The sequence below is a fragment of the Bombina bombina genome, chromosome 4 (assembly GCF_027579735.1).
Source record: "Bombina bombina isolate aBomBom1 chromosome 4, aBomBom1.pri, whole genome shotgun sequence".
Taxonomy (NCBI): Eukaryota; Metazoa; Chordata; class Amphibia; order Anura; family Bombinatoridae; genus Bombina; species Bombina bombina.
The window spans coordinates 558,375,044-558,392,656 of record NC_069502.1 but is presented as its reverse complement, the minus strand read 5'-3'; the positions used below and the strand labels follow the sequence as shown (position 1 = coordinate 558,392,656).

The window sequence follows — 17,613 nt, the reverse complement described above, 5'->3', positions numbered from 1 at the left end:
AAGCTTTCTGGCCTTTTCTAGAACCGGAAAAGATAACAAATAGACTAGAAGTCTTTCTGAAAGATTTAGTAGCTTCAACATAATATTTCAAAGCTCTAACATCCAAAGAATGCAACGATTTCTCCTTAGAATTCTTAGGATTAGGACATAATGAAGGAACCACAATTTCTCTACTAATGTTGTTGGAATTCACAACTTTAGGTAAAAATTCAAAAGAAGTTCGCAACACCGCCTTATCCTGATGAAAAATCAGAAAAGGAGACTCACAAGAAAGAGCAGATAATTCAGAAACTCTTCTGGCAGAAGAGATGGCCAAAAGGAACAAAACTTTCCAAGAAAGTAATTTAATGTCCAATGAATGCATAGGTTCAAACGGAGGAGCTTGAAGAGCCCCCAGAACCAAATTCAAACTCCAAGGAGGAGAAATTGACTTAATGACAGGTTTTATACGAACCAAAGCTTGTACAAAACAATGAATATCAGGAAGAATAGCAATCTTTCTGTGAAAAAGAACAGAAAGAGCAGAGATTTGTCCTTTCAAGGAACTTGCGGACAAACCTTTATCTAAACCATCCTGAAGAAACTGTAAAATTCTCGGTATTCTAAAAGAATGCCAAGAAAAATGATGAAAAATACACCAAGAAATATAAGTCTTCCAGACTCTATAATATATCTCTCTAGATACAGATTTATGAGCCTGTAACATAGTATTAATCACAGAGTCAGAGAAACCTCTTTGACGAAGAATCAAGCGTTCAATCTCCATACATTTAAATTTAAGGATTTCAGATCCTGATGGAAAAAAGGACCTTGTGACAGAAGGTCTGGTCTTAACGGAAGAGTCCACGGTTGGCAAGAGGCCATCCGGACAAGATCCGCATACCAAAACCTGTGAGGCCATGCCGGAGCTACCAGCAGAACAAACGAGCATTCCTTCAGAATCTTGGAGATTACTCTTGGAAGAAGAACTAGAGGCGGAAAGATATAGGCAGGATGATACTTCCAAGGAAGTGATAATGCATCCACTGCTTCCGCCTGAGGATCCCGGGATCTGGACAGATACCTGGGAAGTTTCTTGTTTAGATGGGACGCCATCAAATCTATTTCTGGAAGTTCCCACATTTGAACAATCTGAAGAAATACCTCTGGGTGAAGAGACCATTCGCCCGGATGCAACGTTTGGCGACTGAGATAATCCGCTTCCCAATTGTCTACACCTGGGATATGAACCGCAGAGATTAGACAGGAGCTGGATTCCGCCCAAACCAAAATTCGAGATACTTCTTTCATAGTCAGAGGACTGTGAGTCCCTCCTTGATGATTGATGTATGCCACAGTTGTGACATTGTCTGTCTGAAAACAAATGAACGATTCTCTCTTCAGAAGAGGCCAAAACTGAAGAGCTCTGAAAATTGCACGGAGTTCCAAAATATTGATCGGTAATCTCACCTCCTGAGATTCCCAAACTCCTTGTGCCGTCAGAGATCCCCACACAGCTCCCCAACCTGTGAGACTTGCATCTGTTGAAATTACAGTCCAGGTCGAAAGCACAAAAGAAGCCCCCTGAATTAAACGATGGTGATCTGTCCACCACGTTAGAGAGTGTCGAACAATCGGTTTTAAAGATATTAATTGAGATATCTTTGTGTAATCCTTGCACCATTGATTCAGCATACAAAGCTGAAGAGGTCGCATGTGAAAACGAGCAAAGGGGATCGCGTCCGATGCAGCAGTCATAAGACCTAGAATTTCCATGCATAAGGCTACCGAAGGGAATGATTGTGACTGAAGGTTTTGACAAGCTGCAATCAGTTTTAGACGTCTCTTGTCTGTTAAAGACAGAGTCATGGACACTGAATCTATCTGGAAACCCAGAAAGGTTACCCTTGTCTGAGGAATCAATGAAGTTTTTGGTAAATTGATCCTCCAACCATGATCTTGAAGAAACAACACAAGTCGATTCGTATGAAATTCTGCTAAATGTAAAGACTGAGCAAGTACCAAGATATCGTCCAAATAAGGAAATACCACAATACCCTGTTCTCTGATTACAGACAGAAGGGCACCGAGAACCTTTGTAAAAATTCTTGGAGCTGTAGCTAGGCCAAACGGCAGAGCCACAAACTGGTAATGCTTGTCCAGAAAAGAGAATCTCAGGAACTGATAATGATCTGGATGAATCGGAATATGCAGATATGCATCCTGTAAATCTATTGTGGACATATAATTCCCTTGCTGAACAAAAGGCAAGATAGTCCTTACAGTTACCATCTTGAACGTTGGTATCCTTACATAACTATTCAATATTTTTAGATCCAGAACTGGTCTGAAGAAATTCTCTTTCTTTGGTACAATGAAGAGATTTGAATAAAACCCCATCCCCTGTTCCTGAACTGGAACTGGCATAATTACTCCAGTCAACTCTAGATCTGAAACACAATTCAGAAATGCTTGAGCTTTTACTGGAATTACTGGGACACGGGAAAGAAAAAATCTCTTTGCAGGAGGTCTCATCTTGAAACCAATTCTGTACCCTTCTGAAACAATGTTCTGAATCCAAAGATTGTGAACAGAATTGATCCAAATTTCTTTGAAAAAACGTAACCTGCCCCCTACCAGCTGAGCTGGAATGAGGGCCGCACCTTCATGTGGACTTAGAAGCAGGCTTTGCCTTTCTGGCTGGCTTGGATTTATTCCAGATTGGAGATGGTTTCCAAACTGAGACTGCTCCTGAGGATGAAGGATCAGACTTTTGTTCTTTGTTGAAACGAAAGGAACGAAAACGATTATTAGCCCTGTTTTTACCTTTAGATTTTTTATCCTGAGGTAAAAAAGTTCCTTTCCCACCAGTAACAGTTGAAATAATAGAATCCAACTGAGAACCAAATAATTTGTTACCCTGGAAAGAAATGGAAAGTAGAGTTGATTTAGAAGCCATATCAGCATTCCAAGTCTTAAGCCATAAAGCTCTTCTAGCTAAAATAGCTAGAGACATAAACCTGACATCAACTCTGATAATATCAAAGATGGCATCACAGATAAAATTATTAGCATGCTGAAGAAGAATAATAATATCATGAGAATCATGATGTGTTACTTGTTGCGCTAAAGTTTCCAACCAAAAAGTTGAAGCTGCAGCAACATCAGCCAAAGATATAGCAGGTCTAAGAAGATTACCTGAACACATAAGCTTTTCTTAGAAAGGATTCAATTTTCCTATCTAAAGGATCCTTAAACGAAGTACCATCTGACGTAGGAATAGTAGTACGTTTAGCAAGGGTAGAAATAGCCCCATCAACTTTAGGGATTTTGTCCCAAAATTCTAATCTGTCAGACGGCACAGGATATAATTGCTTAAAATGTTTAGAAGGAGTAAATGAATTACCCAATTTATCCCATTCTTTGGAAATTACTGCAGAAATAGCATTAGGAACAGGAAAAACTTCTGGAATAACCACAGGAGATTTAAATACCTTATCCAAACGTTTAGAATTAGTATCAAGAGGACCAGAATCCTCTATTTCTAAAGCAATTAGAACTTCTTTAAGTAAAGAACGAATAAATTCCATTTTAAATAAATATGAAGATTTATCAGCATCAACCTCTGAGACAGAATCCTCTGAACCAGAAGAGTCATCAGAATCAGAATGATGATGTTCATTTAAAAATTCATCTGTAGGGAGAGAAGTTTTAAAAGATTTTTTACGTTTACTAGAAGGAGAAATAACAGACATAGCCTTCTTTATGGATTCAGAAACAAAATCTCTTATGTTATCAGGAACATTCTGCACCTTAGATGTTGAAGGAACTGCAACAGGCAATGGTACTTTACTAAAGGAAATATTATCTGCATTAACAAGTTTGTCATGACAATCAATACAAACAACAGCTGGAGGAATAGCTACCAAAAGATTACAGCAGATACGCTTTGGTAGATCCAGCACTAGACAGCGATTTTCCTGTAGTATCTTCTGACTCAGATGCAACGTGAGACATCTTGCAATATGTAAGAGAAAAAACAACATATAAAGCAAAATTGATCAAATTCCTTAAATGACAGTTTCAGGAATGGGAAAAAATGCCAAAGAACAAGCTTCTAGCAACCAGAAGCAATGAAAAATGAGACTTAAATAATGTGGAGACAAAAGCGACGCCCATATTTTTTAGCGCCAAATAAGACGCCCACATTATTTGGCGCCTAAATGCTTTTGGCGCCAAAAATGACGCCACATCCGGAACGCCGACATTTTTGGCGCAAAATAACGTCAAAAAATGACGCAACTTCCGGCGACACGTATGACGCCGGAAACGAAAAGAATTTTTGCGCCAAAAAAGTCCGCGCCAAGAATGACGAAATAAAATGAAGCATTTTCAGCCCCCGCGAGCCTAACAGCCCACAGGGAAAAAAGAGTCAAATTTTTGAAGGTAAGAAAAAATGATTAAATCAAATGCATTATCCCAAATATGAAACTGACTGTCTGAAAAATAAGGAAAGTTGAACATTCTGAGTCAAGGCAAATAAATGTTTGAATACATATATTTAGAACTTTATAAACAAAGTGCCCAACCATAGCTTAGAGTGTCACAGAAAATAAGACTTACTTACCCCAGGACACTCATCTACATGTAATAGAAAGCCAAACCAGTACTGAAACGAGAATCAGCAGAGGTAATGGTATATAAATAAGAGTATATCGTCGATCTGAAAAGGGAGGTAAGAGATGAATCTCTACGACCGATAACAGAGAACCTATGAAATAGACCCCGTAGAAGGAGATCACTGCATTCAAATAGGCAATACTCTCCTCACATCCCTCTGACATTCACTGCACGCTGAGAGGAAAACCGGGCTCCAACTTGCTGCGGAGCGCATATCAACGTAGAATCTAGCACAAACTTACTTCACCACCTCCATCGGAGGCAAAGTTTGTAAAACTGATTTGTGGGTGTGGTGAGGGGTGTATTTGTAGGCATTTTGAGGTTTGGGAAACTTTGCCCCTCCTGGTAGGAATGTATATCCCATACGTCACTAGCTCATGGACTCTTGCTAATTACATGAAAGAAATGTCTGTACATGAGTGTTTAAACCCCACATTGTTATGCTATTCTTAAGTTTCACCAATGCCCTTTAAAGTTTACTGTCCCTTTAACAGTATGGACTTTTCAAGCTGTATCCTTTAGTTGTTACAGTTAAATAAGCCTTGAAACCACTGCTCTAAATATCTGAGTACATTTCAAGTTTCATAGGATCAATGAAAGTAATTTGAGTACTGTTTTGTTTATAGCAGAAGCAAACTTTTTGGCATTTCAAGCTTACCTGTAACTCTTCCTGTGGAATAAAGTGCCAAGACAGCTTGTAGGGATATGTATAGGTAAGGCACATTGAATTTCTCAAACATGATTTGCAACATTTGCTTTCTGTCTTTACACTGGCTCATAATGGTATCTGTCAGCAGTACAGGATGCTCTCCTGGATCAACCTGAAGCTGGTTATAAAACGTGTAGCACCAAATCTGAAGAAACAAATGCTACATTAGATACCTGAAATGATGCCATTACTGAAATAAGAAATTCATCATGACTTACCTTTTCAAGATCCTCCCAACTGGTTACTATTCCATGTTTACAGGGCTGTGACAGGTTCAGTACTGCTTTGGTGTGCTGAGCTTCATGACCAATGTAAACATTACTGGTACTGTTAGGGTTCTGATCCTGTAAAAACAATTATCAGTTAAAATGGTTGCTTGATTTGAAGTAATCATGTTAAATGGTGCAATGAAAAAACAATTTATTTAAGAACTTACCTGATAAATTCATTTCTTTCATATTAGCAAGAGTCCATGAGCTAGTGATGTATGGGATATACAATCCTACCAGGAGGGGCAAAGTTTCCCAAACCTCAAAATGCCTATAAATACACCCCTCACCACACCCACAATTCAGTTTAACGAATAGTCAAGAAGTGGGGTGATAAAGAAAGGAGTAAAAAGCATCAAAGGAATTTGGAAATAATTGTGCTTTATACAAAAAAAAATCATAACCACCATAAAAAGGGTGGGCCTCATGGACTCTTACCAATATGAAATAAATGAATTTATCAGGTAAGTTCTTACATAAATGTTTTCTTTCATGTAATTGGCAAGAGTCCATGAGCTAGTGACGTATGGAATAGCAATACCCAAGATGTGGAACTTCCACGCAAGAGTCACTAGAGAGGGAGGGACAAAATAAAAACCGCCATTTCGCTGAAAAAAATAAATCCACAACCCAAATATAAGTTTATTCTCAAAAAATAAAAATTTAAATCATAAGCAGAAGAATCAAACTGAAACAGCTGCCTGAAGAACTTTCCTACCAACAACTGCTTCCAAAGAAGCAAATACATCAAAATGGTAGAATTTAGTAAATGTATGCAAAGACGACCAAGTTGCTGCTTTGCAAATCTGATCAACTGAAGCTTCATTCTTAAAAGCCCAAGAAGTGGAAACTGATCTAGTAGAATGAGCTGTAATTCTCTGAGGCGGGCTTTACCCGACTCCAAATAAGTTTGATGAATCAAAAGCTTTAACCATGATGCCAAAGAAATGGCAGAAGCCTTCTGACCTTTCCTGGAACCAGAAAAAAACCCAAATAGACTAGAAGTCTTCCTGAAATCTTTAGTGGCTTCCACATAATATTTCAGAGCTCTCACCACATCCAAAGAATGTAACGATCTCTCCAAAGATTCCTTGGATTAGGACACAAAGAAGGGACAGCAATTTCTCTATTAACCCTTTGAGTGCCAATGACGGCTCAGAGCCGTCACAGTTTCTCACTCTGGTGCTAATGACGGCTCAGAGCCATCATGAGCACTCTCCCACCTTGAGGGAGATCTGGGGGCTGCTTACTGCTCCTACCCTGGCGATCGTGCCTGTAGAGTGACAGGCATCCCCGGGGCTTCACGTGATGCGCGGTGACGTCACGCGCAATTACGTGATGACGTCACTGCGCAACTTTATTTATACTTAATGTTAAGTATAGGAGGAGGGGGCATGCTGCTTAGAAGCCTGTATCTCAGGCATCTAAGCAGCTACAGACCCCCAAGGCCCATTGTTGGAAAGGTAATCGCTTAACCTTTCCAACAGTGTAAGTCTTGGGGGTCTGTAAAAAAAAAAAAAAAGTTAAAAAAATGGTTTTCAAAAATTTCAATAAAAAAAATAAAATAAAATATTAGCACCCAAGTGAGAAATGGCTTAGCAGCCAAAAGGGTTAATGTTAGAATTCACAACCTTGGGTAAGAATTTAAATGAAGTCCGCAAAACTGCCTTATCCTGATGGGAAAAAAAAAAAAAAAAAATCAGAAAAGGAGATTCACAAGAGAGCGGATAATTCAGAAGAGATGGCCAAAATAAACAATACTTTCCAAGAAAGTAGTTTAATGTCCAAATAACCACCATATGTAGAAATAAAAGTCTTGTGAGAGACAGAGCATTAAATCATTGCAGTAGATTTATTCAAATAAACAAACAGGTGAACACCACTCCACACACACCTCACAGCCACATCCGACGTGTTTCCTGCCGCTAAACGGCACTTCGTCAGGGATATTGACAGCTGCTGTGAACCTCCCTTAAAAAGGCTAAACCCTCGCATCCAAATTTAAAGGTACAATACTTCTTCTAAAGCCTTTCATTCAAGGGGGTTATACAAACACATTGTTACAAAGTAAAATAATATAAAATATTCAATACAATGTTGCAACTTGAGCACACTAAAGTTAACACATAATTTCACATAGAGAGGAACTCCTAGCCTCATATAATATAAATATATATAACGCTCCATGAATACAATTGTTATTCTTACAGCTCATGGCTAGCCTATAATTAAGTTTACTGGTTTGAAAATTAATTACAATTAATATACAAGACATTACCTCAATTCATAGTGATAACAATATAGTAAATATTTGAATAGTATAATACAAAAGATGAGAATTGATCTTTTCCAATTTCCAAATAATACATTGTAACAGGACCAACAGTGTTATTCGATCTTAAAAAATAATAATTATTCTAAACATTAATTCGAATTTCATCTTAATTACCTATATATAATTTTACATCCGAAATCATGTTTATACCCAAAGGACTTCCGGTTTTCAATGTATATATCCAATAGACTTCACTCCTATTTAGGGCTTGAACTAAGCTTGTCCATTGTTTATTTTTTGCGAAGGTTGACTTTGAAAATCATCACCACTTCTGTATACTAAGAGTGATACAAGATCTTATACCTGAAATAGGAAGTGTGATTATACACCTATAATGGGAAATGTGACAAACTTTGTCGTTTTTTTACCTGATGCACTTGCATAATACTTGTGAATAACCAAAGTGGAGTATCCTGTGCAGTGGTTTCTAGTCCTGACAATATACCGGCTATATCTACACTGTTAGAGATTGACAGTGTTATACTCAAATATAGATCATAAATTAGCTAATGGTATTGAAATATATTTGTCCGTGGTTTACTACACAGTGTGCATGAGTTTGTATGTTAATGTCCAAATAATGCATAGGCTCAAATGGAGGAGCCTGTACAGCCTTCAAAACCAAATTAAGACTCCAAGGAGGAGAGATTGATTTAATGGCAGGCTTGATACGAGCCAAAGCCTGTACAAAACAATGAATATCAGGAAGTTTAGCAATTTTTCTGTGGAATAAAACAGAAAGAGCAGAGATTTGTCCTTTTAAGGAACTTGCAGACAAACCCTTATCCAAACCATCCTGAAGAAACTGTAAAATTCTAGGAATTCTAAAAGAATCCCAAGAGAATTTATGTGAACACCATGAAATGAAAAAAAGTCTTCCAAACTCAATAAATCTTTATAGAGACAGATTTACGAGCCTGCAACATAGTATTAATTAACCTCTATGACTAAGCCCTAAGCGTTCAATTTCCATACCTTCAAATTTAATGATTTGAGATCCTGATGGAAAAACGGTCCTCGAGAAAGAAGGTCTGGCCTTAATGGAAGTGGCCAAGGTTGGCAACTAGACATTCGAACAAGATCCGCATACCAAAACCTGTGAGACCATGCTGGAGCCACCAGCAGCACAAACGATTGCTCCATGATGATTTTGGAGATCACTCTTGGAAGAAGAACTAGAGGCGGAAAATATAAGCCGGTTGATAAGACCAAGGAAGTGTCAACCCATCCACTGCTTCTGCCTGAGGATCCGTGGACTTGGACAGGCACCTGGGAAGTTTTTTGTTTAGATGAGAAGCCATCAGATCTATTTCTGAAGCCCCCACAGCTGAACAATTTGAGAACACACATCTGGGTGGAGAGACCATTCTTCCAGATGTAAAGTCCGACGACTGAGATAATTTGCTTCCCAATTGTCTATACCTGCGATATGAACTGCAGAAATTAGACAGGAGCTGGATTCCGCCCAAACAAGTATACAAGATACTTCTTTCATAGCTTGAGGACAGAGTCCCACCCTTATGATTGACATATGCCACAGTTGTGCTAATGTCTGTCTGAAAACAAATGAACGGTTCTCTCTTCAACAGAGGCCAAAACTGAAGAGCCCTGAGAATTGCACAGAGTTCCAAAATATTGATTGGTAATCTCGCCTCTTGAGATTTCCAAACCCCTTGTGCTGTCAGAGATCCCCAAACAGCTCCCCAACCTGAAAGACTCGCATCTGTTGTAATCACAGTCCGGGTTGGACGAACAAAAGAGGCCCCTAGAATTATACGACGGTGATCTAACCACCAAGTCAGAGAAAGTCGAACATTGGGATTTAAGGATATTAATTGTGATATCCTTGTATAATCCCTGCACCATTGATTCAGCATACAAAGCTGTAGAGGTCTCATATGAAAACAAGCAAAGGGGATTGCGTCCAATGCTGCAGTCATGAGACCTAAAACTTCCATGCACATAGCTACTGAATGGAATGACCGAGACTGAAGGTTCCGACAGGCTGCAACCAATTTCAAACGTCTCTCGTCTGTTAGATTCAGCGTGCATGACTTTGTCTCTATCTGGAAACCTAAAAAGGTTACCTTTGTCTGAGGAATCGAATAACTTTGGTAAATTGATCCTCCAACCATGTCTTTGAAGAAACACTAGTTGATTCACGTGAGATTCTGCAGAACGTAAAGACTGAGCAAGTACCAAGATATCGTCCAAATAAGGAAACACCGCAATACCCCGCTCTCTGATTACAGAGAGTAGGGCACCGAGAACCTTTGAAAAGATTCTTGGAGCTGTCGCTAGGCCAAAAGCAAGAGCAACAAATTGGTAATGCTGGTCTAGAAAATAATCTCAGGAACTGATGGTGATCCGGATGAATCAGAATATGAAGATATGCATCCTGTAAGTCTATTGTGGATATATAATGCCCTTGCTGAACAAAAGGCAGAATAGTCCTTATAGTCACCATCTTGAAAGTTGGTACTCTTACATATCGATTCAAAATCTTTAGATCTAAAACTGGTCTGAATGAATTTTCTCTCTTTGGGACAATGAATAGATTTGAATAAAACCCCAGACCTTGTTCCTGAAACTGAACTGGCATGATTACCCTTGATAACTCCAGGAAAGCCTGAGCCTGTACTGGGAATGCGTGAGAAAAATAATCTTCTCACAGGTGGTCTTACTCTAATCCTATTCTGTACCCCTGAGAAACAATACTCTGAATCCAATGATTTTGGACCGAACTGAACCAAACCTCTTTGAAATATTTTAATCTGCCCCCTACCAACTGAGCTGGAATGCGGGCCGCACCTTCATGCGGACTTAGGGGCTGGCTTTGACCTCTTAAATGGCTTGGATTTATTCCAATTTGAGGAAGGCTTCCAATTGGAAACAAATTCCTTTGGGGAAGGATTAGATTTCTGTTACTTATTATGTCGAAAGGAACGGAAACGGTTAGAAGCTTTAGGTTTTTTATCCTGAGGCAAAAAACTCTCTTCCCTCCAGTGACAGTTTAAATTATTGAATCCAACTGAGAACCAAATAATGTATTACCTTGGAAAGAAAGAGATAACAATCTGGACTTGGAAGTCATATCAGCATTCAAAGATTTGAGCCACAAAGCTCTTCTAGCTAAAATAGCTAAAGGCATATATCCAACATCAATTTTGATGATATCAAAAATGGCATCACAAATTAAATTAGCATGTTGAATCAACTTAATGCTAGACAAACCATGATCCGATACTTGTTGCGCTAAAGTTTCCAACCAAAAAGTTGAAGCAGCTGCAACATCAGCCAAAGAAATTGCAGGCCTAAGAAGATGACCTGAATATAAATAAGCTTTCCTTAGATAAGATTCAAGTTTCCTATCTAAAGGATCTTTAAAAGAAGTACTATCTTCCATAGGAATAGTAGTACGTTTAGCAAGAGTAGAGATAGCCCCATGAACTTTGGGGGATCTTTTCCCAAAACTCCAATTTAACTGCTGGCAAATATAATTTTTAAAACCATGAAGGAATAAAAGTACCACCAGGCCTATTCCATTCTTTAGAAATCATATCAGAAATAGCATCAGGAACTGGAAAAACCTCTGGAATAACCACAGGTTTATAAACAGAATTTAAACGTTTAATAGTTTTAATATCAAGAGGACTGGTTTTCTCCATATCGAACGTAATCAACACTTTTAATAAAGAACGAACATACTCCATTTTAAATAAGAGGATTTGTAAGTGTCCATATCTGAGGCAGGATCTTCTGAATCAGAGAGATCCTCATCAGAAAAGGATAAATGAGTATGTTGGCAGTCATTTGAAAATTCATCAACTCTTAGAAGTTTTAAAAGACCTTTTAAGTTTATTAGAAGGCGGAATGGCAGACAAAGCCTTCTGAATAGAATCAGAAATAAATTATTTTAAATTTTACAGGTATATCTTGTGTATTAGATGTTGAGGGGACAGCAACAGGTAATGAACTACTACTGATGGATACATTTTCTGCATGTAAAAGTTTATCATGACAACTATTACAAACCACACAGGTTTACAACAAATGCACTTAGCTTTGGTAGAACTGTTATCAGGTAGCTGGTATCAAACAGTGAATTCTGAGACAGGATCAGATTGAGACCTAAAAAGACACCCATCCACATATAGCAGATAACCGTTTCAGTACTGGTTTGGCTATCAGTAGAGGTAATGGTATATGAGAGGATATCGTCGATCTGAAAGGGGAGGTAGGAGATGAATCTCTACGACCGATAACAGAGAACCTATGAAATAGATCCCTGTGAGGAAAACCATTGCATTCAATAGGTGATACTCCCTTCACATCCCTCTGACATTCACTGTACTCTGAGAGGAATCAGGCTTCAACAATGCTGAGAAGCGCATATCAACGTAGAAATCTTAGCACAAACTTACTTCACCACCTCCATTGGAGGCAAAGTTTGTAAAACTGAATTGTGGGTGTGGTGAGGGGTGTATTTATAGGCATTTTGAGTTTTGGGAAACTTTGCCCCTCCTGGTAGGATTGTATATCCCATACGTCACTAGCTCATGGACATTACATGAAAGAAATCTTCATTTTTTTAAAAAAAACACAACAACATTGTACTAAAACAATATTCCATTATCCAGCTGAAAAGTGCAGCTATTTTTGTAAAAAGATTGAAAAAAGTGAACAAATGATACAGATGTATTCGATATTTGCCAACGCTCATTGGCTAAGATAAGAAAATTAAAAACTAGGTAAAAAAAATGTATGCTTACCTATTAAAATGTATTTATTTCCGGATATGGAGAATCCACAACGTCAATTACTAGTGGGAATATCACTCCTGGCCAGCAGGAGGTGGCAAAGAGCACCACAGCAAAGCTTTTAAGTGTCACTCCCCCTACCCATAACCCCAAGTCATTCGACTGAAGGGAAATGGAAAAAAGGAACACAAGGTGCCTGAGGATTAGTAAAAAAATAACTCTTTAAAGGGTGGAGTCGTGGACTCTCCATATCCGGAAATAAATTTATCAGGTAAGCATAAATTTTGTTTTGTTTTCTTTCCTAAGGTATGGAGAGTCCACAACATCATTAATTACTAGTGGGAACCAATACCCAAGCTAGAGGACGCAGATGACTAGGGAGGGAAAACAAGACAGGCAGACCTAAACAGAAGGCACCACCGCTTGAAGAAGCCGTCTCCCAAAAGAAGCCTCAGTCAAGGCAAAAGTATCACAATTGGTTAAATTTGGAAAAAGTATGCAGAGGACCAAGTTGCAGCCTTGCAAATATGTTTCACAGAAGCTTCATTTTTGAAAGCCCAAGAAGATGAGACAGCCCTCGTGGAATCAGCCGTAATTCTCTCAGGAGGCTGCTGACCAGCAATCTCATAAGCAAAACGAATTATACTTCTCAACCAGAGGGAAAGAAGTTGCAGTAGCCTTCTGACATTTACGCTTTCCAGAGACACAAACAGGGCAGAGGACTGGCGAAAATCCTTAGTCGTCTGTAGGTAGAATTTGAGAGCGCGCACTACATCCAAGTTATGCAACAGACATTCCTTATGAGAAGAATTAGGACAGAGAAGGAACAACAATTTCCTGATTAATATTTCTATCCGAAACCACTTTAGGAAGAAAACACAACCTAGTACGAAAAACGCCTTGTCAGCATGAAAGATAAGATAATGTGAATCACACGGCAAAGCCGAGAGTTACGAGCAGAAGAGATGATAAAAAAACAAAACCTTCCAAGATAACTCAGTATTTATGGAATGCAATGGCTCAAACTGAGCCTGTTGCCAAACTTTTAGAACAAGGTTAAGGATCCAAGGAGGAGCCACAGACAAACACAGGCCTGATTCTGAACAGAGCCTGACAAAAGGATTGCACATCTGGCAAATCCGCCAGACGCTTGTGTAACAAAATAGATAATGCAGAAATCTGACCCTTCAGAGTACTGACAAACCCTTCCAAACCTTCCTGGAGAAAAGACAAAATCCTAGGAATCCTGACCCTACTCCAAAAGTAGCCCTTTGATTCACACCAATAAAGATATTTACGCCATAACTTATGGTAAATCTTCCTAGTAACAGGCTTGTGAGCCTGAATCAGGGTCTCCATGACATACTCAGAAAAAGCGTTCAATCTACAAGCAGAGAAACTAGATTTGGATGAAAGAATGGACCCAGAGTTAGAAGGTCCTTCCTCAGAGGCAACCTCCAAGGTGGAAGAGATAACATCTTCACTAGATCTGCATACCAGATCCTGCGAGGCCATGCAGGAGCTATTAGAATTACTGATGCTCTCTCCTGTTATGAGCAATGACTCGTGGAAGGAGAGAAAACGAGAGAAACTGGTATGCTAGACTGAAATCCCAAGGAACCGCTAGAGCATCTATTAGAGCGGCTTGCGGATCTCTTGACTTTGAATGGTACCTTGGATCTGATGGCGTCTCAGCAGAACGCCAAGCTTTCAACTCCGGCACTCCCCATCTGAGGGTTAACCTGGAGAACACCTCCGGGTGAAAAGCCAACTCCCCAGGATGAAATGTCTGTCTGCTCAGGAAATCCACTTCCCAGTTGTCCACTCCTGGAATGTGGATGGCAGACCTCAATTGTGAGCTTTCGCCCACTGAATAATCCAAGTTCCTCCCTAGTGGTTGATGTAAGCCACTGAGGTGATATTGTCTGACTGGAACCTGATAAACCAGGCAAAGAATAACTGAGGCCAAGCCATCAGAGCATTGTAAATTGCTCTCAACTCCAAGATATTTATGGGGAGAGCAGACTCCTTTACAGTCCATAGGCCCTGAGCCTTTAACAAGTCCCAGACTGCTCCCCAGCCCAGCAGGCTGGCGTCTGTGGTTACAATTACCCAGGAAGGTCTCCGGAAGCATGTGCTTTGAGACAGATGCTCCTGAGAAAGCCACCACGGAAGAGTTCCATTGACTGAGCATGCATAACTGCAAAGCTCTCAAATGAAATCGAGCAAAGGGAATGATGTCCATGGAAGCAATTATCAGATCAATTACCTCCATACATCTAGGCACTGATGACCGAAAAGTAGAACTGTAGATGCGCAAGAGGAGAGAATTTTGGATTTTCTGACCTCCGTCAGAAAACTTTGCATAGATAGGGAATCTATTATGGTCCCTAAGAAAACCACCCTTGTAGCTGAAACAAGGAAACACTTTTCCAGATTCACTTTCTAATCGTGGGAACGTAGAAAAGACAAGATCTGAGTTTTCTTGTTGAAAAGATGGCGCCTGAACCAATACGTTGTCCAGGTATGGCATCACTGCAATTCCGAGACCCGATTACTGCCAAGAGAGCCCCCAGAACCTCTGAGAAAATTCTGGGAGCTGTGAAAAGGCCAAAACGGAACAGCCACAAACTGAAAGTGTTTGTCTAGAAAGGCGAATCTCAGGAAATTGTGATTATCCTGTGAATGGGAACATGAAGATATGGGTCCTTTAGATCTTCAGTCGTCATGAACTGGCCCTCTTGGATCAAAGGAAAAATGGAACGAATGGTTTCCATTTTGAAGGACGGTACCCTGAGAAACTTTAGAGATTTTAGGTCTAGAATAGGATGAAAAGTTCACTTATTTTGGGAACCACAAACAGATTTGAATAGAATCCTAGACCCTGTTCCCTTACAGGAATTGGAACCATGACCCCCAGGGAAGAAAGATCCTGAACGCAATTCAAGAATGCCTCTCTTTATCTCGTCTACAGATAATCTTGAGGTGTGAAACCTGCCCCTAGGAGAAAAAGTCTTGAATTCTATTTTGTAACCATGAGATACTATGTCCATAGCCCAAGGATCTGGGACATCTCATACCCATTCTTGATATAACAGAAAGTCTGCCCCTCACTTGACCGATCCCGGACTGGGGGCAAATCCGTCATACTGATTTAGACTCAGCTGAGGGTTTCTTTGATTGCTTCCCCTTGTTCCAAGACCGATTGGGTTTCTAAGCAGACTTGGACTGTTCCTGCTTGGAAGAGGGAGAGGAAGACTTTCCTTTGAAGTTACCCTTTCCCACCAGTAACGTCATACATTTCTGCTAGACCAGGTCCAAATAAGGTCTTACCCTTGTAAGGGAGCGCTAGAAGCTTGGACTTAGACATAACATCCGCTGACCAAGGTTAAGCCACAACGCCCTGCGAGCTAGCAACACGAAGCCAGATATCTTGGGTCCAAGTTTGATAACTTGCCTAGTAGCATCAGAAATAAAAACTGGCTAGCTTGAGAGCCTTAATCCTGTCTTGGATCTCCTCCAAAGGAGTTTCTACTTGAAGAGAAGAGAATCAGACAAGGCATCAAACTAATAAGATGCTGCACTAAACACAGTGGCAATACAAAACTGCAGGTTGCAATTGAAGACCTTGATGAACATACATTTTCTTCAAATAAGCCTCCATCTTTTTATCCATTGGATCCTTAAAAGAGCAGCTATCCTCTATGAATAGTAGTTCTCTTAGCCAGAGTAGAAATGTCTCCTACTTTAGGCACCGTAAGCCAAGAATCTTTAATGGAGTCAGCGACAGGAAACCTCTTTTTAAAAACATGACGGGGGGGGGGGGGGGGGGGAAGGTATCCCTGTGCAATAATCTCCATAGCACGGTCTGGAACAGGAAACACTTCCACAGAGGAAGGAACATCAAAGTATTAAGCTTCCTTTATTTCTTATGGTTGAGAACGACAGGCGAGTCAAAGTCATTGAAAGTAGCCAAAACCTTCTTTAACAATACACGAAGGTGTTCAAGCTTAAATCTAAAGGATACTACTACAGCATCATGTGAAGGAATTACTGTCTGAATCTGAGATTTCACCCTCTGAGGAAGGGCAACCCGAGTAGCAGACGGAACAGAAACCTTACTAATTTTCCTCTTGCGTTTTCCCTTTAGCATGGGAAAAGCAAATAATACTGCAGATACCACAGACGATACCTGTGCAACAATATCTGCTGGCAAATAGACACCTCCAGGAGGCTGAGAGGAACTGCAGGACACTATATGTGAAGCCATAGAGGCTTGGGACATAACAGGAGAAAACTGTGGTATTATTACCTGAACAGCATCATCCTGGGAGACATTAGGCTCAGCGAAAATAACTCTTTACATTGTAATGTCCTCTTAACACAAGAGGAACACAATTGCATAGGGGAAACAATTTGTGCCTCTAAGCACAATAGACATGAATTCATAATAGCAGATTCCTGCTCCGTGTCAGACATGGCCCCAACCAGATAAAATTAAGTAATAAATCTCACTTTAAGAAAGACGTTTTACTTTAAGACTAACAAAAATATCCTCTGATAAGGATCCCCTCTACACCTCAAGCTAGCTGAGGTGCTCCTACCTAACCATCTGAGAAAATCGTAGCTCCAATCTGTTTTCACTTGAAGAAACTATCAGGAGACTCCGAAATCGGCTCCAACAAAAACCGCTGCTCCGATCTCTGTAGTATAGAGAGAAAACGCAGACAAGTCACATGACCAGCCAAAAGAAAACTGCGCCATACAAAAAGGCGCATGTTTCTAAAAATGGCTTTTATGCTCTGTATCAGTATGTAATAAAACTGCTTAGAATCATTCTCCTAAGGGAACTTGGCCACAAAAACAAACTGTTAGAACCCC

General features: G+C 39.8%; 1 protein-coding gene across 1 annotated transcript in view; it reads right to left on the bottom strand.

Moving 5' to 3' along the window:
* LOC128656551 (actin-3-like) overlaps positions 1-17,613 on the bottom strand; it is a 301,926-nt gene that overhangs the window by 242,341 nt on the left and 41,972 nt on the right. The window contains exons 4-5 of the mRNA XM_053710518.1: positions 5,587-5,689; positions 5,318-5,513 (exon numbers count right to left, since the gene is read on the bottom strand). Of these exons, the coding sequence (XP_053566493.1) occupies positions 5,318-5,513; positions 5,587-5,689 (299 nt within the window). The remainder of the gene's footprint in view (positions 1-5,317; positions 5,514-5,586; positions 5,690-17,613) is intronic.